The sequence below is a fragment of the Hyperoodon ampullatus genome (assembly GCF_949752795.1).
Source record: "Hyperoodon ampullatus genome assembly, chromosome: 12".
NCBI classification, from domain to species: domain Eukaryota; kingdom Metazoa; phylum Chordata; class Mammalia; order Artiodactyla; family Ziphiidae; genus Hyperoodon; species Hyperoodon ampullatus.
In genome coordinates, this window is record NC_136925.1 from 19,923,645 (window position 1) to 19,945,291 (window position 21,647).

Here is a 21,647-nt window from a genome sequence, read left to right on the forward strand (position 1 = left end):
GCTGGACTAAACGACCTCTAACTATACTTCCTAGGTGAATACCTTAAAACCCAAACTTGTCTGTATAATTTGTTCAAAGTGTTTCTGCCAGTGAATAATAATATGCATGTCTTTTAAAAGGAACACCAAGGAAGTAATAAAGTATAATCATCTCAAGTAAGAAAATTAATTTTTTACATTTGTCTTTGATTTCCTACGATTTCCACGAAAAAATTCTTAGCAACACAAGACATCATGAATGCTTAGTACCTAAAATGGCATTTTAAGACCTGATAAATTATACTTCTTAAATGAAAAATTATTCATATCATAGCCTAATCTCAAGTTTTAGTGTATTCCTATTATGATCAAGAATAACAATATACATACAGTATGGTATGCTATGACATTTTCTAGTCTATTTATACCTGCAGTCTGTTGCTTTCGGAGGCAAAATATAAGGAAAAAGTAGTTCAGTAAGTTTCCTTAAATAATGTAATTCATCTCTTCGACTCCTCAAAGCCACATGAAGCTCTGGACCATATTCTTCTAAAGCAGCTTGCTGTAAAAACTCTGCATTTTCTACTATAAATAGAGATAAAAAATAAATATTGGAAGAAGTTAACAATGTTAAATAACTTCAGCCATTTCCACTAACAAATAGAAATTAATTTAACACAGCCATTCCTTTCTTAGCCTTCCTTTCTTTCCAATATGTATTCTACTGGGAAATTTTTCACAAAAAGGATATAAAGAAAGTAAGTTTCCTCTTTGCTGGAAGTTTTTTAATTATTCAAAATTAATTGATAAAAAAGCCCTTTCAGGGCTTCCCTGGTGGCGCAGTGGTTGAGAGTCTGCCTGCCGATGCAGGGGACATGGGTTCGTGCCCGGGTCCGAGAAGATCCCACATGCCTGCGGAGTGGCTGGGCCCGTGAGCCATGGCCGCTGAGCCTGCGCGTCTGGAGCCTGTGCTCCGCAACGGGAGAGGCCACAACAGTGAGGGGCCCGCGTACAGCAAAAAAAAAAAAAAAAAGCCCTTTCACCCTTGGTAAACAAAACTTTAAACTCAGGTCATTACAAAGTATATTAAAGAAAAGCAAATTGTTTAAAGTAGAAAAAACTACAGAAAACATCTTCTATCACACACAAAGCTTTTGTTATCAAACATTACATCTTGTTCATCCCCTGCAAATATTAAAAAAATTCCTCTTAAAGTTCAAATCAAAATCATTCAGGTAACGCTTTGAAGAAATTAGAGTATAGAAACTGGCTTCCTTGGTTCAGTTCTGCATCTTCTGCCCACAGTATAGGACACAAAAGGTACAGAACTGTATATGGTGGAAGTCCATGAAGTTAGATTACTTAATAAACGTTAACTGATGATAAAAGTTACACTAACAAAAAGTTTTCTTAAAAGGCCAAACACGGGGCTTCCCTGGTGGCGCAGTGGTTGAGAGTCTGCCTGCCAATGCAGGGGACACGGGTTCGTGCCCCGGTCCGGGAGAATCCCACATGCCGCGGAGCAACTAAGCCCGTGTGCCATGGCTGCTGAGCCTGCGTGTCCGGAGCCTGTGCTCCGCAACGGGAGAGGCCACAACAGTGAGAGGCTCGCGTACTGCAAAAAAAAAAAAAAAAAAAAAAGCCAAACACTAAACTAATACTTAAAAAAGGAGCAGGAGAAAAACAAGTCATGCTTTCCCCTATTTGCATTCTGAGCCAAGTTTTAAAATCATGGAGTCTGTGAAGGGAATCTTAACCCTAATTCAAATGGCATTTATTTTTTACAATGTACTTCTATTTTCATTGAGAGAATGAAAGCACATTTACCAAAGAAAAGCCAAAACATACATTCTAATGGTGTGAGAACTAAGAAAGTAAATAAAGGCTACCTGTGCCAGAGGTACAAAAGAAGGACTGGCAAACAAGGACATAGTTTTTATAAGAATGTGCTTTATTTTATCATTATACAATTGTTTACCATGCATTTTGCCCCAAGAATTTGGGGTACAGGTCTTTTAGAAATTTATATCATGAGCAGGGATTTAAGATAAGAAGACTAAGCTATGCTAAATCCCAGTTCTACTTCTTTATTAACTGATGATGTTAAATGATATAAACCCTTTGAGTCTCAGTTTCCACCTCAGTAAACAGTCATTAAATAGTTAACACTGAAAAGCTGCCATGCAAAATGCACAAGTAATTATAATATCTGGTGCAATTAAGCATTCACACATAATATATAGATGCTGAAAAACAGGGCATGGATTAATCCCCAGTAATCACCAGTATATCTCCCGTCTAATTAGTGGGCAGTTTTCAGACCACAAAGGGAAAAGTCCCCAGAATCCACAACAAAGAGATAACTTTAGGGTGAAAGACTGATAATAAGATCCTTCAATTACTACTGAATTTAATTAAACCAATGCTTCTAATGTATATATTTTCAACATTTCTAAGGGTGATAGAAGGACTTACATAGAAAACTTCTTTGTAATTCCTACTCTCAAGAGGCAGGTTAAGGAGAGAACACCGAGAAAGTAAAAATGAATATGTATAAAGAGCTGAACCTTTAATTTCCTAAGTATACACAATTGTGGAGCCAAAGAATTTAGAAAACAAATTCATGCATGAAAGAGAAGAAAAATCAAAAACCTGAAAACCCTTTTTACAAGTCTAATTCACTGTTATAATATTTAGAACACCAGGACCTTTGGATAAAATGCAGTCCTCCTAATTCTCTGGCCTTTTAATTCTATGGATTTCGTTAATTACAATGTCATTAATGAATCCAATCTAGCATTTTATGCTGATTTTGTAATTGAGGACCATTTTTTGCATGAATAGTAGCAATTTAGCAACCCCTCTCTTGCAAAGACTCAAGGATAAATTTCAGTCAAACTGGTCTATATATATGACAGCACTTTCACAGAAACAAAATAACTTGGATATTTTATTAAACTGATCGATTAAAAAATAAAAATAAAAGATGACTCAGGGCTTCCCTGGTGGCGCAGTGGTTGGGAGTCCGCCTGCCAATGCAGGGGACACGGGTTCGTGCCCCGGTCTGGGAAGATCCCACGTGCCGCGGAGCGGCTGGGCCCGTAAGCCATGGCCACTGAGCCTGCGCGTCCGGAGCCTGTGCTCCACAACGGGAGAGGCCACAACAGTGAGAGGCCCACGTACCGCAAAAAAAAAAAAAAAAAAAGATGACTCAATTTACTCATATCCTGAGTTCAAAGTGTTTGTCTTTACAACAAAATTAAGACCATATTAAAAATAATTTTCTCACACAAAAACTTGCACATAAATATTTATAGCAGCTTTATTCATAACTGCCAAAATTTAGAAGCAACCAAGATATCCTTCAAAAGATGAATGGATAAACAAACTGTGGTACATCTGTACAATGGAATATAATTGAGCAATAAAAAGAAATGAGCTATCAACTCCACAAAAAGACATGGAGGAGCCTTAAATGGTAGTTCTAAATGAAAGAAAAGGCTACAGTCTGAAAAGGCTACAGTATGATTCCAACTATATGACATCTGGAAAAGCCAAAACTATAGAAAGAGTAAAAATATCAGTGGTTGCTAGGGGTTCATGAAGGAAGGAGGGAGGGATAAATAGGTGAAACACAGGGGGCTGGCGGGGGGGGCAGTGAAACTATTCAGTATGATGTCGTGTTGATGGATACATGGCATTAAGCATTTGTCAGAATCCACAGAATGTACAATATGAAGAGTAAAACCCTAATAAAAACTATGGGGCTTCCCTGGTGGCGCAGTGGTTGAGAGTCTGCCTGCCGATGCAGGGGACACGGGTTCGTGCCCCGGTCCGGGAGGATCCCACATGCCACAGAGCGGCTGGGCCCGTGAGCCATGGCCGCTGGGCCTGCGCATCCGGAGCCTGTGCTCTACAACAGGAGAGGCCACAACAGTGAGAGGCCCGCGTACCAGAAAAAAAAAAAAAAAAAAAAAAAAAAAAACGGTGGACTTTAGTTAATAATAATGTCTCAGTACTGGCATATCAATTGTAACAAATGTACCAACCAATGCAAGGTGTTAATAATAGGGAAGGGGGGAAATATATGGGAACTCTCTATAATTTCTGCTCAGTTTTTCTGTAAACTTAAAACTGCTCTAAAAAGTAAAGTTTACTAATTAAAAAAAAAACACTTTTCTATATTTCTTTCTGACAGTACAGTAGCCTTAACAAAATGGCTACAACAAAGTTACTATCTTCTGGTGTGTTTTTGCCAGTGACAGGACAATTATTTTAAAAGTTAATTTTTTTAATTTAACAATTAAATTATATGTATTTAAACTCTTCCACTTTTTAACTATGTTGAAGGTAAAACTTTTGAATTGTTATAATATTATAAGATGAACACAGAAAAATTTTTAAATGTAATTTGAAATGCTTCTCATACCTGAGGAATTATTCATACACCAAAGGACAAATAAACTAATAATTTAACTACCACTCTACAATTTCCCCAAATATACTATGATTATACAAATTGATATTATGAGGGAGGGATAATTGGTTCCATGCTCAAATGAGTTTGGGATGTGCTGGATTAAAAAAAGTTAAAGTTATTTCTTTGCTGCAGGACTACTGAGATATTTTGGAATGCTAGTACTTACTGGGTATTTCCAGAAGAGGAATACAATACATAGTAATTACCAGAAAATATGACCATGATGCTTCTTCTACATAGTCATCTACATAGAGTAGTATTCTGCAGAACATACTTGGGGAAGCACTGACAAAGAAGAATACCAAATGCAGATACAACGAAAATCTCAGTTTCACAAAGAACTAAGTACAGAGCGTATAAGTAATTTTGTTTAAAAGGTATATTTCAGCTTGATCTAAGAGCAAGAAAAGCCCCCAAATGAAGGTTTCATCCAATCAGCAAACTTTTTTTTTTTTTTTTTTTTTTTGCGGTACGCGGGCCTCTCACTGTTGTGGCCTCTCCCGTTGCGGAGCACAGGCTCCGGACGCGCAGGCTCAGTGGCCATGGCTCACGGGCCTAGCCGCTCCACGGCATGTGGGATCTTCCCGGACCCGGGCACAAACCCGTGTCCCCTGCATCGGCAGGCGGACTCTCAACCACTGTGCCACCAGGGAAGTCCCAATCAGCAAATGTTTGATGAATGTATGCTATGTGTACATCATGACAGTATAAAGGCCAGGATACACATAAGAAACTGCAAACAGGTCATCCTGGCTAAAGTATCATACATAGTGAAGGACAAGAGTAGATCAAAATACTTGACTAAATAGGGAAGGGTTTAAAATATAGGACAGTTTTGACTCTGTAGCAGTCGCTAATGTTTTTTTTTTTTTAAGTAGGGAGGTAACAGAATTGTGGCATTGTGAAATTGACATAGTAGCAATAAATAGGATAGGCTTCATCAAAACTGTTGAAATCATTAAGAAAAAAGGAGGGAAGAGATGTGAGAGACCTCAGAGGAAGTAATGAAGGCAACAGACTACCATTCAAAAAAAGACAAGATTCATCAATAATATAACTAAAGATTATCCGAGTGTACCTTAATTTTCATAGATTCTTGAGTTCTCAAAATCACTTATATGTTAACAAATTATTGAAAGGGATTTCAGTTTAAACTAATACTTTCACAGCATCTGTGAATATATCACTTAATTTATCAGTACTCGGATTTAGATATTTAAAGTGAAAGTTGGTATATAAAAACAAACTCACTCAAACTTTGTAGCAGTGTAAGAAACGTAAAACTTTGTATTACCTTTCTGACTGGCTTTAACGATCACTTCTATATGCTTCATTGCTGCTTTTAATAGTTTCTTGGTGATAATAGATGGAATATCCACCTAGAAAAATTCAACATTAAAATAAAACTTTAAAAATAATTATCACTAAGTTACAATGGCAGGAACAATGTATTTAAGGTATTGGAACATATGATCTTAAAAATCAGTGGTATTATTGGGAATCTTTCAAAAATATAATTTAAAAGCACTTTACATTCTTGGATCATACTAACTGTAAATTTAGACAGTTCTACTACAACAGTAATGAAAATACACCTTCATATGCATACCCTATACACTAAATTTTTCTCACAAAATAGTATCTTTATTCTTGACTTATTTCTTTAATGTGGTCATTCTAAATGCATTCAAGAAAAAAATCTCAAGTAACTTTATCATCCCTTTGAGGTTATAAACTTGTGTTTACTAAGGTCACTTGAAAATAAACTTTTCATTCAGCTTACAAGGTAAATCCTGGTTTCAAGATATATGGAAGCATTCTATTTTGGAATAATATTAAGTTTCATCATTCCCCACAGGCATTGTTCAACTTAAAGGCTGGAAACTGTAGTGACTAGGGTAGGTTAGTAAGAGAGGACTGGGGGCTTACAAGTACACACATAAAAGAGACATAGGGCTTCCCTGGTGGCGCAGTGGCTGGGAGTCCGCCTGCCGGTGCAGGGGACGCGGGTACATGCCCCGGTCCGGGAGGATCCCACATGCCACGGAGCGGCTGGGCCCGTGAGCCATGGCCGCTGACCCTGCAGGTCCGGAGCCTGTGCTCCGCAAGGGGAGAGGCCACGACAGTGAGAGGCCCATGTACCGCAAAAAAAAAAAAGAGAGAGACATAAAATAACTAAAAAAAAAAAGAAAAAAAGTCCTGCAAATTAAGCAAATCACCAAAAAGCATGTTTATTGGAGTTCAACAGGCTTATCTTCCATCACGAAGTTCGACACATCATATTCTCCCTTTATCAAAGGCATGAGAAAATTTCATCACAAAAGAGTTGTTTTGTGTTAACTTTTCAGTTCTTTTTAAATTCCTCATTAAGAAAGAGGAAAAACATCACAGGCTGATAAATCTAGTAAGTATAATGGATCATAAGCCCCCAAATTTTAGAAATTTACTAGTAAAACCCAGAGCAGATTACAGATATCTTTTGGCTGTATAAGATCAAACATGTTTAATAAGAGGGGATGTTTTTGCCAGTAGCACACCTTTTTGCAAAATAACATTACTCTTCATTTATCCCTGCTCTCTTGGTACTCAGTGAATTTATCAAATAAACAAGATGTTTTCATTTTTAAATATTTTATGGAATCTTGTCTTCTGAGAATACGCATGAAAATTTTCCCTTGTAAGTTCCATTTTAGAGACTTCAGGTCAAAATCAAAATGATAAAATAGTGAGTTTGTCACTAAACTTTGACTAAAAAAAGAAAAAAAAAAAAAACACTGTGGACCTTAAATGATTGTTTTCATTATCCCCAAACTCCCAATTTACATTAGTCAGGCCATGTTATCAAGCATATAACATTGTACTAGGAATGACATGACCCAGACCTAATCTTTTGCCCATCAACTACCTCTGACACTTTGACAAAGAATATTACTAACTTTCTATAAAATGGTATGATAATGACCCACTCATCTCCCAGGACAGTGTACAGATAAAATGAAATGTACCAAAACAATCCAGAAAGTGGAAAAAAATATTTGAAAATCATGTATCTGATGAAGGAAGTATACCCAGAATAGATAATGAACTCTTACATCTCAGTAATTAAAAGATAAATAACTCAGTTTAAAAAAATGGGCAAAGAATTTGAATACACAGTTCTCCCCAAAAAAGATACACAAATGGCCAATAAGCATCTGAAAGGATGCTCGACATCATTAGTCATAGGGAAAGGCAAATCAAAGCCACAATGAGATACCACTTCACACCCACTAGCATGGTTAGAATCAAAAAGTGAGATAATAACTAGTTCTGGCAAGGATGTGGAGAAATCAGGACCTTTATACACTGCTGGTGGGAATGCAAAATGGTACAGCCATTTAGGAAAACAGTCTGACAGTTTCTCAAAAGTTAAACACAGTTACCACTTGACTCAGCAATTACACTCCTAGGTAAACCCAAAAGAAATGAAAACAAATATTCCACCCCCTCCCCCCAAAAAAAACCTGTACACAAACACTATGGCAGCATTATTCATAATAGCCAACTGATGGATGGATGGATGCATGAACAAAATGTGGCATATCCATACAACAGAATATTATTCAGACATAAAAAAGAATAAGTACTGATACAGCTACAACATGACAACATGAATAAACCTTGAAAGTATTATGCTAAGTGAAAACAACCCATCGCAAACATTATGCTAAATGAAAGCAAGCAATCACAAAAAATACAGAAAGGATTTTATAGTTAGCATGTATTATATTCAATCAACCAACAATCCGACCACTGGACATCAGTTTTCCTTTTCAGACTTCCTTATTATAAACTATACTGCAATGAATCTTTGAACATACAAACTACTGTGATTATTTCTTTAAAATATACTAAGAAAAAAATGGAATTAAATTTGGGAGCATAGACATTTTTAAGTCTTTTAATAAAGATTACCAAACTGCCTTCCAGGGTAAGAGTTACATCAATCTGAATTTGTACTTGCTTTGCCTGTTTCCCCATAATCACCACTGCTAGATATTATCATTCTTTTTTACCTTTCCCAACCTGATAGGCAAAAGAATAGTATCTCATCAAAAACTATATTTCATGTGAGACAACATATTTTCAAATATTCACTGGCCATTTTATATGTTTCTTTTGTGAACTACTTATTCATAATTTTTGCATAGCTTTGCCACAGTACTTGACTGTATTGTTCACTTCTCAAATAGGTATAGAAACATTTAACAAGGTTTATCTTTATTTACTAATGGCAGATACGATATGCCAATTTATTGTCAATATGTTCAATTCTATCGAACTGACAAGGCAGTAGACAAGTATTTATGTCTACAGCCAACACACTGTTAAGTATATACAGACAGAAACTCAAACATAAACAAACTATGGCTTGAAATTTTTTTAAAAGTAGATCATAATCATTACCCTGTATTCAGTAAATTCATCTAACTGGAACATGAATTTTTTTTTCTCTAATTGTCTTTTTATTTCTAATTGCCACAAACCAAGATATCCAAACATTAAAATAAAGAAAGCAAAATTGATCAATGAATCAAAAGTAATCCATTTATCTTTTAATCTAAAAAATTAAAAGTGAGGAACAAAACAAATACATACAGTATAGAAATTCCCAAATTTCTCATTATAAATATATACCTTGTGAATCCTTCGAATTAAGACAGAAGCAAAAAACCGTAATATAATTCTCAGTTCATCAACAAAGGACTCATCATCTGTTACATCCCTTCAATTGAGGAGAAAAGCAAGCATTTAGAAGTTCAAAGAAATACACAGCTTCCCCTTCTAGAAAACAAGAAAAGTCTAGAACAGACTTTTTTCCATTTACTTACACTATTTTTTTAAACAAATAATGCATTACAGTATAGAACAAAAGAAATGTACAAAGAATAGAAATCGCCCATAATTCTAGTACCAAGACATAATTACTGTTAACTAAATTATAGTACATATTTCCCTGCAGACATTCACATGTACGTGGTCATATTTCTAAGATCATTTTCTAAACATAATCAAAGAAATATCTAAGAAATAAAACAGAATAATTTTGAGAAGCAACAGAATTACATACTAAATTTTAAATTAGTTTAAATATTTCTAGATTAATAATATAAACTAATTCTAAAAGTAAGGAAAAAAAGTGCGTGTTCTATTTGAAAAAGAAAATAAACTGAAACTCAACTGTTTTTAAACAGAAATTTTGACAGCCTTCTCCTGAGTTTTCCTGTAGCCCTGAGGTCCCTAGAAGAATAAGGATACTTCCCTAATCAAAGGCAAGAAAGAAAGGTATGTATAATGGTGATATTCTGAACTTGAAGATGATGCTACCTGTTAAGTCCCTTGGTAGAATAAGGAAGATAATTGTATCAATCATGCCTCCCACTATTAACTCCAAGGAAGGGGATATCACAGCATCAAAGGAGAAAATACAGACTTTAACATTTACAAATACAGCCATATTTTACGTCTGAAGAGTCATAATGTGGGCGTAGGGGTGGGGCAGGGTCGCGGTGGGGAAGTTTTACAACAGGATTCATTTTACAAAAGGCCTCACCATCAACTTTACTTAAATGGCAAATGCCCCATATTTAAGACAGACTCCAATGTAAAAAATTAATTTATATAAGCTTTTCAGGAAAATATGCCATATAAACTGAATATTAAATTTGTTTTAAAACACTATAGGTCAACTCAACTACTAGCATTTTTTTTTTCTGGCCATGCCACGTGGCTTGTGGGATCTTAATTCCCTGATCAGGGATTGAACCTAGGCCCACAGCAGTGAAAGCGCTGAGTCCTAACCACTGGACCACCAGGGAAGTCCCCTACTAGCATTTTTAAATTAGGAAATTCAAAATATACTGAATCTATATAAAATTTGGGTAGTTATCATTAAATATTACATCTGTAAGTCATACAGGTTTAAGTGTTCAAATACATAACTAAATACATGATGTTTATGTAAGGGAACATCTGTTTTATTAAATGATATAACTTGGGATTTCTGATTGTCAAACTATACTTTTTTTTTCAGATCCATATCCTGCTAAGCATAGGGCGCTTGTACATCCACATCAGACACCAAAAACAAAGTTACTTTGGAAAAAACATATTAATTTTCCAGGAAAATTCTATTGAAATTAACTTTCAATTTAATGAAATATCTGAATATAAATTTTTCCTGTAAATGTACAACTATTTCAAATGTAAAAAGTGCATACAAAATAGTAAATCACTCCTACAATTAGGAGTCATGAGAAATTCTACAAGTTACTTGAGGACACGGGGAGGGGGAAGGGTAAGCTGGGACGAAGTGAGAGAGTGGCATGGACATATATATACTACCAAATGTGAAACAGACAGCTAGTGGGAAGCAGCTGCATAGCACAGGGAGATCAGCTCCGTGCTTTGTGACCACCTAGAGGGGTGTGATAGAGAGGGTGGGAGGGAGACGCAAGAGGGAGGGGATATGGGGATATATGTATACATATAGCTGATTCACTTTGTTATACAGCAGAAACTAACACAACACTGTAAAGCAATTATACTCCAATAAAGATGATTAAAAAAAAAAAAAGAAATTCTACAAGTTACTTCTCTATCAAAAAGTAGCCTAGGTTCCTCTTTGCTATCACTAAACTGTTAATTGATGACCTAATCAATGGTTCTTAACTGGGACCACTGTGCCTCCCAGGTAAATGTGGCAATCTCTGAAGACATTTTTGGTGGTCACAACTAGGGGAAGAAGGGGTCCCACCAGCATTCGCTAGGAAGAAGCCAGGGGTGCGGCTAAATACCCTATAAGGCACAGTACAGGTCCCCACAGCAAAGAATTACGTGGTCTAAAATGTCAATAGTGCAAAAATTGAGAAATCCTGGCCTATACTGAAAACATATCATTAGCACACTTAACTTAATGGTATTCACTATACTATAGAAAAAAGGTCTTATAGAAAGAACTTACCTGTACCAGGGGTAAATGAAGTTTTCCAACACTAATTCAAGAACCTGCATAAAAATTATTTTTCAAAGAAAAATCAAGTTAGTTAACTCATTCTGGGAAAATAAACTCTACTACTAAGAAATATATAATAAAAACTAAGTTTAGTATCCCATATATTGACATCTAATATCACACTTTCACATGACAAAATGTATATGTCAACTTTACATGGTTGTGATGATGAACGAAAACATATGAAAAAATACTTTGAAAACCATAAAAAAGAAAAATTACTATTAGAATGACACACATTTTTAAATATTCCTATGATTTAAAAAATTTTTTAAAAACCTAAATTGTTCTGACTCTGAAGCTTCACTAAACCAAAAATGTTCTATGGAAATACGGAAAATAATAGGCTAGTCTTTTGCATTCCTCACCCTCTCTGTAAGTCAGTATTCCCAGAATAAAATGAAGAAACAAATATAAAAGACTTATATAAAGGGTTAAAATTAGGTGTCAGTGATTATCTTTGAAGCGAGGATAGTGACTAGAAGGGAGCATGAGGGGTACTTCTGGGTGCTAATAATGTTTTTGTTTCTTGATCTGGGGGCTGGTTATATGAATATGCTCACTTTTTGAAAATTTTAGCTGTACACTCAAAATCAAGTTATATGTGAAAAAGTAACAAAACAAAACAAAAGAAATCCTGGGTGTTAAACCTTCCATTCCTTGAGCCTGGGTGGAGCAGTATAGTTTAATTTTTAAAAGGACTTGTAGCAGTGAGCATCAACTTTAAAAAAGACTAGGGAGGGAATGAAACAATATATCTAATCTGACTATATACCTTCTCTGCAGCAGTAATGAAGACTGTGGACTCTCTAAATACTAAGGTAACAAGATGTGGATTTTTTACTAAAAAAGTAAGCATTAGTGATATCACCTGGAAAAATAAGATACGTACATATAGACAGTGTTAGGACACAGAGAGGAGACTAGAAAATTTACCATTAAACATTTCATCTTATTAATATATTATTCCCTCAAATTCAATCAGAAGCCCTACTAAGTTTACATCCTAAGTAGCTCTTTTCTACAGCTCCACTGTTCAGGTCCTCATCTTCTCATCCCTATATAGAGCAATAGCCTCTAAACTAGTCTCCTTCCAAGCTAGCTCCCCTCCACCGTCCATAAAGCTGCCAAAGTGATCTAAAACATGTATCTGACCACATCACTCCCCTGCATGAAACCCTCAATATATCAAACCGCAACATATCAAAGTAAGACAAGTGGAGCTGCACTGATTGTGAAGGGGTGAGAGAAAGCTGTTTGCCAGCCCCTGTGACCATCCACTTCCTTTTCACCTCCCACTGCATCCTGTGAATCACATCTGAAAACTCTAGTTAGGCAATTTGAAAATCACTGACTTCCCATCAATTAAACCCCTTCAGCGTGGCCTTTTAAGTCTTCTGATGATCTGATTTCTAAAGGGCCATATAAAAATCAGTTAAGAACTAAGGCAGTCCTGGGTTTTAGACTGAGTTCGGCTACCAACCAAGTATGATACCTGAGAAAATTATTAAAACTCTCTAAACCCTTCCTTTGGTAAAACCACCAAATCAATAATAGCACCTACTTCATAGGTTGTATGATTACATGAATAATGCAAGTACAGTGATTAGTACAATATCTACTATACAGTAAGTGATCGATAAATACAAGCTAATAGAGTCTGGTCTCTTCGTTGCCCACATCCTCCTTCGCATTTCACCCTCCAGTTTGCTGAAACTCCACCTTGTTTCAAAGCCTCTCTTTCCTTCCAAAAGCTCCTCCCACACCCTGAAATACCCTTTCCCACACTATCAGGCTGATAAACTTCTAGTTATACTTCCTGACTGCTCCTCTCAACAGTTATGCACTTCTTCCTCTGCACTAATGATACACCTTGTACATTTCTTCCATTATAGCCTGCATTACATTATATTGTATATGTCTGTTTAAATGGCTATCTCCCCTCCTAGACTGAAGTTCCCAGAAGAAAGGAACCATACCTGATTTCTCTTTTATTCCTAGGGCCTAGTCCAGTTCCTGCCTACAGCAAGATCTCAGAAAATGTTTTAAAATATTGGAGCTAGTATTTATTGAACACCAACATGTGCCAGGCACTAGGCTAAGAGCTTTACATCAGTTTTTTCAATTTTTAAGAAGAAACGAAGTGTCAAACTACAAATAATACTCTTCCTAGAAGTCTTGTCTTCAACAGACCTCAAATCTGCACTCTCCAATAGAAATATAATGTGAGCCACATATATAATTTCAAATTTTCTAGTAGCTACATTTTTTAAAAAGTAAAAAGAAACAGGTGAAGTTAATTTTATATCTTATTTAACCCAATATACCCAAAATATTATCATATATGTAATCAACATAAAATATATAATAGGATATTTTACATTTCTTTTTCCTTACTAAGTCTTCAAAATCCAGTACATATTTTACATATACAGCACATCTCAATCTGGACTAACACATTTCAAGTGTTTATCAATAGCCGCATGTGGCTAGTGGCTACTACACTAGACAGCACAGTCTTAAATCAGGGAATCTGAAGGATGAAAAAGAGCTTACAGAAGAAATGAAAAAGAAAAATGCCAACAGCTCAGCATTTATGCAGCATACTTTTAGCCGAAGAAAGATACAAACTGGGAAAAAGGACAATTAAGGCAGGATTCAGATGCCTAATGTTATTCTTCAACTAATTAGCATTCAGCTTAATTCAATACATATCTATCAGGTACCAACAATATATCTGGCACCTGCACTTGGTGCTGGGAACAAATGAGACCCATTCCTTGCCTTCAAGGACTTGACTGCTTTCTCGGATGGAGAGACCAAGTCTCTCAAAGAAATAACTAAAACATGATATGTTACCAAAAAGGTACATATAAAATGTGACTGGAACAAAGATAAGAGAACATGCTTTCTATTCCTACACTATGGAGAAACACTGAAATGTATCTGACTCTCTGCTCAAGTTAGTGTCAAAGATGGGGTCACAATTCAGTAAGATACACATTGGCTCCTTGTAGCTCAGGTCTCCTCTGGAATTACAAAATGGTTATTTCTACTGTCCTATAATAAAAATGACGATTTTTATAAGAGGTAAACAATAACTAGGTAAACAGTACTTTTTTTTGGCTAAAATGTCCATTTCAATTAGACATGGGATTCAAAAACATTTCTAGTTTACCATTCAAGTTGTATAACAATCAACTACCAACCAAGAATTGATTAGGCAGCATATATTAAAATGCTCCATGATTAAATTTTCCATAGGTATTTAATACTTTCTGCTTGGGTATACATAGCAATTTTATTTAAATCAGTTACCTCTGAGAGAGATGCATCAACCTTGGAAGAAATTTTCAGGTCTAGCCATGGCTGGTAGTTCTCAAGTAGCAAGGCAGGTCTAAAGAAAATCATACAGTTAAACTGCTTGAAATCCAAAATGTAACTGGAATGATCAACAAATTAAAAGTGTTTAACATACCTATGTCGTTTACATTTCACTTTACCACAAACAGCACAGCTACGACCTTGAGGAAATAATTCCTGAAGTCCTAACTGCTAAAAAAGGGAAATGGGGAGATTTGTCTTTACTTTATGTATCATATTTACTAAAGAGAATCAACTTTCCAAAAGTTTGTTAATCAATGTACGAATTCAAAGGACATGATTTTTTTAACTAATATCTGCTTTAACACTGAAACCATTCTTTATAATAAATAATACTTGCTATACCAAACTGCCAGTAGGAAAAAAATACCTAATGAAATGCTTTACAATAACTAAGCCAAATTTTCAAGCTTAAAATTAAAGTCAATTGTTACGCTCACTTACTAAAAAAAAAAAAAAAAAAAATCTATATTTGAAAATGATACTCTACTGCAAAGGTATAAGAAAAAACTATTTTCTATTTCTCCAAAACCTTGAATTCAATGAGGGAGAAGACTCGTGATAACTAGTAAGGTTTCTGACCAAATACGGGGTATCACCTTCAGCTGTGTTTCCTCTGAGTAGAAATATTAACCAACCTGAGATGAGGGACTACAACAACTCGGAGAATTTTCAAGGAAGACTTCAAAGTTCAGAAACACTAATTATTTTCGTTAAAGAAATATTACTGGTTTGTTTCTATGGAGCAAATAAACATTTAGGGAACAATTAGTTCCCTGTTTGTGTCTGTGCCTCAGAATCACCTGGAAGGCTTTTAACAGGTCCTAATTAGAAGGCCCTAACCCAGAACTATTCAATCAAAATCTAGTGGTAGGGCCCAAGAGTCTGTACTTTCTTTGGAAACCTCTGTTTTAATTCACTGTCCTCATAGTTAATATGCAGTCAAAGGACACTCTAAAATTGTGGAGCCCAATTTTCTGAGAATTTTCTATTTTCTTTCTATAGCTCCTCCTGGGAGACCTATATACTTTAAAAATAAACATATATGCAAATTTCACTTTAAAAATGTTCTGATGTCTTCCATTATTAAATAATAGCAGATGTATTTTTTAAAAATCACTGCTTTAACGTGCTTTCATGAACAATATCGAATAGCACAGGGTCATACCTACTAACTCTTTTAAAAGTAAGAACACATATATTTTACCTTGGGTTTGTATTTTATCGTGAAGAATATATTTGGTAAGAGAGAATCAGGTCCTAATGAGCAGTAGAATGTGACAACTCCAGCAACAAATGACCAGAAGATCATTAAAACGTGCAGATACCTTAGAAATAAAGGAAGGTAATTATTAGAACCAAAAAAAAGCATATAACCCTAATTTGTCCCTTCATTGATTTCACAAGTTTTTAATTAAGCACCTACCATACCAGGCTGAAGCAACTTCTCCAGTCATGATTTTCTGTAATGTATCTACTAACTATAAGAATCACAGAATGTATATTTCATTAAATGTATAAAGAAGTATAAATTCTCAATATTTCATAATTTGGTACCTAGGTTGTCATATTTAGCCAATACCACATTTTTACAGAATACCTTCTAATGACAGGGTAGTATTCAAACCCCACCAAAATTCTGATTATTTTTCATTAAATCAATTTTACTGAGTGCCCGTTTTGTGCTACATAGTACTAGGCTCTAGGGATACAGTAAGGAACAGCACTGCCATGGTCTCTATTTGCATGGAAAACACTATCTGGTAGGTATAACAGGTAAGTAAGTAAATACAATACAGTGTGATGATGTGTTCTATGTTATGACAGAGAAAGTATGCATGATATGAGAACTCCTCAGGCAAAATACACAACCCAAACTTGAAAAGACAGAAGAACTCTTTCCAGAGGAAGTTGTGTCTGCGGAAAACCTTAAGGAGTGAGTAGGAGAAAACCAACAGAAGAGGACAGGGGAGAGGAAGGTGGAACTGGGGAAGAGGCAGGGGAACTCAAACTGGAGAGAACTACGTGGGCGAAGATCTGAGCACAGTTCCAAGGAAGAAGTGGCCTTGAGATGAATCTAGAAAAGTCAAGCCAAAGCCACATGACACAGTGTCATAGAGTAAGCCATGTTAAGGTGTCTCGATACGGCCAGTCCTCACAGCGCACAGCTCTGACGTGCATACATTTCAGTTGCCAAGACTCTGTGAGACACCAGCCCCCCAAACATCACAGTTCAAATTCTAATTACCACGTCACGGCTGTTGGCTGTGCAAACCATACAGTACAAACTTTGGTGCTAGCTCTTCAGGCCACAAACCACTAAGTAGTGAGAAGAGAATGAAGCCAATCCACAGAGAGAAGCAGGAAAATCCAGGAGGTGTAGAAAGTATTGGCAGTATTCCAAACCCTGGTTCTATGTGTCTCTGAGGCCCAGCTACACTCCAGTTCTTTCCGCACTTACATAATCTCTCCATGATTCCCCTCTTTGCCCAACCTAGTGTGAGCTGAGTTTCTTTCATCTACCATCAAGAGTCCTGAGTAATGCCCAGGAGACAATGAAGAGTTTCAAGAAGATTTTAAGAATTTTTAAGAGTTTTAAGAAAAAGAGTAGTATCACCAGATGATCAGTAGACACTCAGGCGGCAATATGGAGAATGGCCTAAAGTGGAAACGTGCAGGCTAATTAGAAAGCTGCTGAAGTAATTAATCTAGGAGAGTCTACAGATGGCCTGTACCAGGGAAGAGAGTTAGAAATAAAAAGAAGCTGACTGTTTTGAGACATCTAGGGGGAAGAATTAAGGGGACTGAGTAGTTGATTAGATGCAAGGAGAAGGTAGAGATTAAAAATCAGTTCCCTTTGGACATGCTGAATTTCAGATATCTTAAGACATGTCAAGCAGAAATGTTCCATAACCAGCCAAATATTGGGTAGTTTAGATCTCTGCAGAGAATATGGGCCAAGCATAAAGGCTTGGAAATTACCAGCATAAAGATCACTGAAGTCATGGGAACGAATGACATGACCAGGGAAAAGCTGCAGAATGAGAAAAGAAGAGAACATAATACATTTAAGAGATAAGCAGAACAAGAGGAATCCGTAAAGGAACCTAGTAATTAGAAGAGTTGAGAAGACAACCGGGGGTCAAGTCAAAATGGCTGTCAAGATAAAAAAAGAAAGAAAACATTTCAACAGGGATGAAGTAGTTAACATGATCCAACAGTTGTAAAATAAGGTGAGACAGATTGAGAAGTGTCCGTCAGTTTTAGCAACAAGAGAGCCACTGATGAACTAGGCAAAAGCAATTTTAGTAGAATGGTAAAGGACTGCAGTGGATTGAAGAGAGGTGGGGAAGTGGAACTGGTACATGTGGATAATTCTCTTTTTAAAGGAAAGAAGAGCTAAGGTGTTAGCTGGAGAGGGACAATGAGGAAAGGTGTTTAGAAAAACCTGATCATATTTAAATGTTAATGGGAGAGAAGGAGAAAAGAGAGAAAAAGGTAGGAGCGAAAAGATAACTTGAGAGAATTATTTTCTCCTAGAGAAGACAGGAGTAATCAGGAGTCAGAGCCAAAATAGAAGAAATAGTTATAACAGGAAAAGATATCTCCTCCCCAATACCAGAGAGAAAGAATAGACTCTGATGAGAATGGAGTCAAACGTGTAGATTTCAAAACAGGAATTTATGATGGCCTTTAGGTGAAACGGGAGATGCTGAGAGTAAAGGGCGAAGGTGGCACGAACGGAAGTTCTAGAAGACTGGGGAAGTTCTGAAACAGCTGCTGGGAAGAAGTAAAGAGAAGGGTATCCTGGGGAACTGCTGAGCAGTACTGAGGCTGAAGAGTTAAATGTACAGGTATGGGATCTTCTCTAGCAACATTCAGTAACCAGGATATAAACACTAAAAAAACCAAGCAGCATCACTGATCCAAGATTTGGAGTTTGTCAGGTGAGTGGAATGTAAGGAAAGAGAGTCAAAGATACTGGCAATAGAGTGGTTGAAGTGATGGGCAATAGAATCTAAGCTAGACTGACCCCAAACTACATAGGAAAGTAAGTGACAACAGAAGAGGGACAATGGATAGGAAGAAGGCAGAGGAATCGGGAGGCTGAGAAAAGCAGGCTTTTCCGAATGAGAGAAGTAGGCACTGGTCAGCAAGTGGGAGATTTGATTTTTAAGATTTCACAGGTAGAACACTTTCTGGTGATAACCAGGGCCACCATATGGTGGTCCAAGTGGGAGACTGTACAGGAGTCACCTCGAGATAGACTAGCATATTTGATGGGCTACTTGCACAAACACTGAAGTCACCTATAATGATGGCAGAATTTAAAATGGAGAGAAAGTCTATAAACCAGAAGTTTAGAGTACAAGTGACCTGGAGATCAGTGAGAAAACAGACAGATGGTATATGTTTCAAAGGAGTAAGAGACTTCTATTTCCTTGACAGAATAATTTGTACCAGACTTGCCTTCCCACCATAAACAACTATAAAACTGAACAAAACATGTGCAGCAACTGCTTTTAGGCACTGGATAACAGGCAATATACAGCAACAGAATCTTTAAGAGACAAGAAGCACACAAGTGAGTTCCACATTGATCCCAGTTCTTTGACTGGGGACAACTGCCCAAGTGCAGCATGGAATAGAAAAGGTTACAGAAGATATTGTGAAGGTCTGGGATTTCAGAATTGGGGAATAAAGCACCAAGTAGTAAGAAGGCGAAGACAGATGATTAAAGATGCTTACGTATTATAGACAGTGACCAAGTAAGTGCAAAAGCTGTGAGACAAAGGCTGCACCACCCAACTAGATGAACCTGCCTGGTCTCCAGGCTTCCAGGGCAATTCTATACTTGAGAAACATCCACTACATACCGATTATTAAATGCTCTCACTCAGCACTTAAAACATAAACATGATTACTATTCACTCAAAAAACTGCTATGGCTTAATGTTGCCTGCAGGATGAAACACAAACCCCTTAAACCTTTATGGTCCCTTCCAAGCTGACCCCAACCCACCTTTCTACTCTTATTTCTTCTCATTCCTTTATACAAAGCTTCACTCCAACCAATACCATAACTGACATCAGGTTTTAAAGAAACATTAAGTCTGGAAATTAACTCAATAGGTTATACAGGTATTCACAGAGGAAATTATGAAATTCATGTCCATAGCCACTTACTGAAAATCATTTTGAGCCGGAGAGATATGACTCAGAATTCAGAATTTTTAGGATTCTTCAACAGTTTTATAGCATGTATTTCATAAATAACATAATGTAATATGTTAATGAGGTCTGATACAGTACTCCATAATCAGATATTAATATTTCTGCAGCAAAACATATAAACAATAAATAAATAAATAAATAAGTCAGAAATAATTACTATAAATAGTCTCAAGTCTATTGAGGTCAGGTTTTGTTATTAAATGCCAAACTTAGGGGAAAAGTTCTTCTTCAGAGCTTTTTGGATCTCAGAATTACAGATTAGGAATTGTAGACCTGTGCTTAGACTGAATGACAATAAACACTACATGCAATATGTATACTGCTATAACTAGGGCAAGCAATAACTAAGGCATTATTTAAGAAGGAAATCTATAGCATTAAATGCATTAATCCTGTTGCTCTCAACGAAGGGTGATCTCCCTGCCCAGGGGACATGTGGCAGTACATGGAGACCTTTTGATCGTCACAACTGCAGGGAGAGGGAGAAGGGGACTGCGGCACTTACATCACATGACTAGAGGCCAGGGCTCTGCTAAATACCTTACAGCGTACAGGACAGCCCCCCACCGCAAAGATTTATCTGACCCAAATTATCAACAGTGTTGAGGTTGAGAAACCTCCCATTAATCAGAGACAAAGAAATGCTGAAAACCATCAAGCTAAGCATTCAGAAGGACGGGGTGGGGGGAAAATGCAAATCCAAACACATTAAAAGGAAGGAAACACTAAAGAGAAGAACAGAAATCAATAATGTAGACAATTGGGCTTCCCTGGTGGCACAGTGGTTGAGAGTCCGCCTGCCGATGCAGGGGACACGGGTTCGTGCCCCGGTCCGGGAAGATCCCACGTGCCGCGGAGCGGCTGGGCCCGTGAGCCATGGCTGCTGAGCCTGCGCATCCGGAGCCTGTGCTCCGCAACGGGAGAGGCCACAACAGTGAGAGGCCCACATACCGCAAAAAAATAAAAATAAAAATAAATAATAATGTAGACAATAATGATAAGACAAAAAAGAAAATTAAGCTGGTTCTTTGGAAAAACTAATAAAATAAGCAAACCTCTAACTGGATACTACTGAAAGTTTTAGGGCACCAATAATTACTCTAAAAACCGATAATTAAGAGAAAAGTGTAAGTATTTAACCCACTTTTCCAATTTGAGATGTATTTCATTGTAACTAAATGCACCTAATGGAGGATGGAGTAAAGCAATTTTACACACACACACACACACGCGAATTTATTTTTTTTTAATTATTATTTATTTATTTATTTATTTTTGGCTGTGTTGGGTCTTCGTTTCTGTGCGAGGGCTTTCTCTAGTTGCGGCAAGCGGGGGCCGCTCTTCATCGCGGTGCACGGGCCTCTCACTATCGCGGCCTCTCTTGTTGCGGAGCACGGGCTCCAGATGCACAGGCTCAGTAATTGTGGCTCACGGGGCTAGTTGCTCCGCGGCATGTGGGATCTTCCCAGACCAGGGCTCGAACCCGTGTCCCCTGCATCGGCAGGCAGATTCTCA

General features: G+C 36.9%; 1 protein-coding gene across 12 annotated transcripts in view; it reads right to left on the minus strand.

Annotated features, from left to right (window-relative positions):
• SNX14 (sorting nexin 14) overlaps nucleotides 1–21,647 on the minus strand; it is a 65,659-nt gene that overhangs the window by 34,443 nt on the left and 9,569 nt on the right. For 4 of the 12 annotated variants that reach the window (XM_079716615.1, XM_079716606.1, XM_079716604.1 and 1 more), the window contains exons 2-8: nucleotides 16,105–16,225; nucleotides 14,992–15,068; nucleotides 14,832–14,910; nucleotides 11,463–11,506; nucleotides 9,137–9,224; nucleotides 5,754–5,838; nucleotides 408–564 (exon numbers count right to left, since the gene is read on the minus strand). In XM_079716615.1, the coding sequence (XP_079572741.1) occupies nucleotides 408–564; nucleotides 5,754–5,838; nucleotides 9,137–9,224; nucleotides 11,463–11,506; nucleotides 14,832–14,910; nucleotides 14,992–15,068; nucleotides 16,105–16,225 (651 nt within the window). Of the gene's footprint in view, nucleotides 1–407; nucleotides 565–5,710; nucleotides 5,839–9,136; nucleotides 9,225–11,462; nucleotides 11,525–14,831; nucleotides 14,911–14,991; nucleotides 15,069–16,104; nucleotides 16,226–21,647 lie in introns of all 12 variants that reach the window. The other 8 variants (XM_079716611.1, XM_079716609.1, XM_079716610.1 and 5 more) reach the window with 5 other exon arrangements.